Genomic DNA, 771 nt, shown 5'->3' with positions numbered 1-771 from the left:
TGTATACGTGTGTGTATGCGTATGTAAATGTATATGTGTGCATGTGTTCAAATGTTTGTATGTGTGTGTGTGTGTGTGTGTGTGTGTGTGTGTGTGTGTTAATAAATGTTTTAATATGTGTGCACTCGTGTGTGTGAATTTTTAATATGTGGTTTAATGTGTGGGTGCGTGTGTGTGCGCGTGTGTATGTATGTGTCTGTGAGGATAAATGTATGTTTTTTTTATCCCTCTCTTTTCCCCTCTCTTTCTTTCCATTCTCATAGCTCTCCTGAAATCCCCCTACCCTCCACTCACCAATCCTCAGGCCTCTCCCCAACGCCCAGAAGTAGAACAAGTCCCATCCCACTCATTGACCTTTTACCTTGACCTCCCCAGACACCAGAGGCCACCATGTACGGTATCGCTAAAGGCGCTCTGGACAACTTCACAAAGGCTGCATCCAACGGTGAGTGTACCAAAGGTTATCATGTACAACTGGTTAGATGTAATGTCCCTTTGGCGTCGTCTCCAGCAGCAGATATTTCTTACACACTCACACTCTCACACTCACACACTCACACTCTCACACTCTCACATTCACACTCTCACACTCACACACTCACACACTCACACACACACATACACACACACTCACACACTCACACACACACATGCTCACACACTTACACTGTTTGTTAGTCTGTTATTTTAAAGGATAAGCACAACGACCCAATAACGAGGGTGCTCTGGTGTTGTTTGCTCCTTCTTTTCTACCAAACGCCTGTCGTATTC

At 44.7% G+C, this 771-nt stretch overlaps 1 protein-coding gene across 1 annotated transcript in view; it reads left to right on the top strand.

Moving 5' to 3' along the window:
* The window catches only part of LOC101857034 (uncharacterized oxidoreductase TM_0325-like), a 9,681-nt gene that overhangs the window by 4,746 nt on the left and 4,164 nt on the right, over nt 1–771 (top strand). The window contains exon 3 of the mRNA XM_035970742.1: nt 376–477. Within this exon, the coding sequence (XP_035826635.1) occupies nt 376–477 (102 nt within the window). The remainder of the gene's footprint in view (nt 1–375; nt 478–771) is intronic.

The sequence above is a fragment of the Aplysia californica genome, unplaced genomic scaffold (genome assembly GCF_000002075.1).
Source record: "Aplysia californica isolate F4 #8 unplaced genomic scaffold, AplCal3.0 scaffold00315, whole genome shotgun sequence".
Lineage (NCBI taxonomy): Eukaryota > Metazoa > Mollusca > Gastropoda > Aplysiida > Aplysiidae > Aplysia > Aplysia californica.
This window is presented reverse-complemented; position numbering and strand designations above follow the sequence as displayed.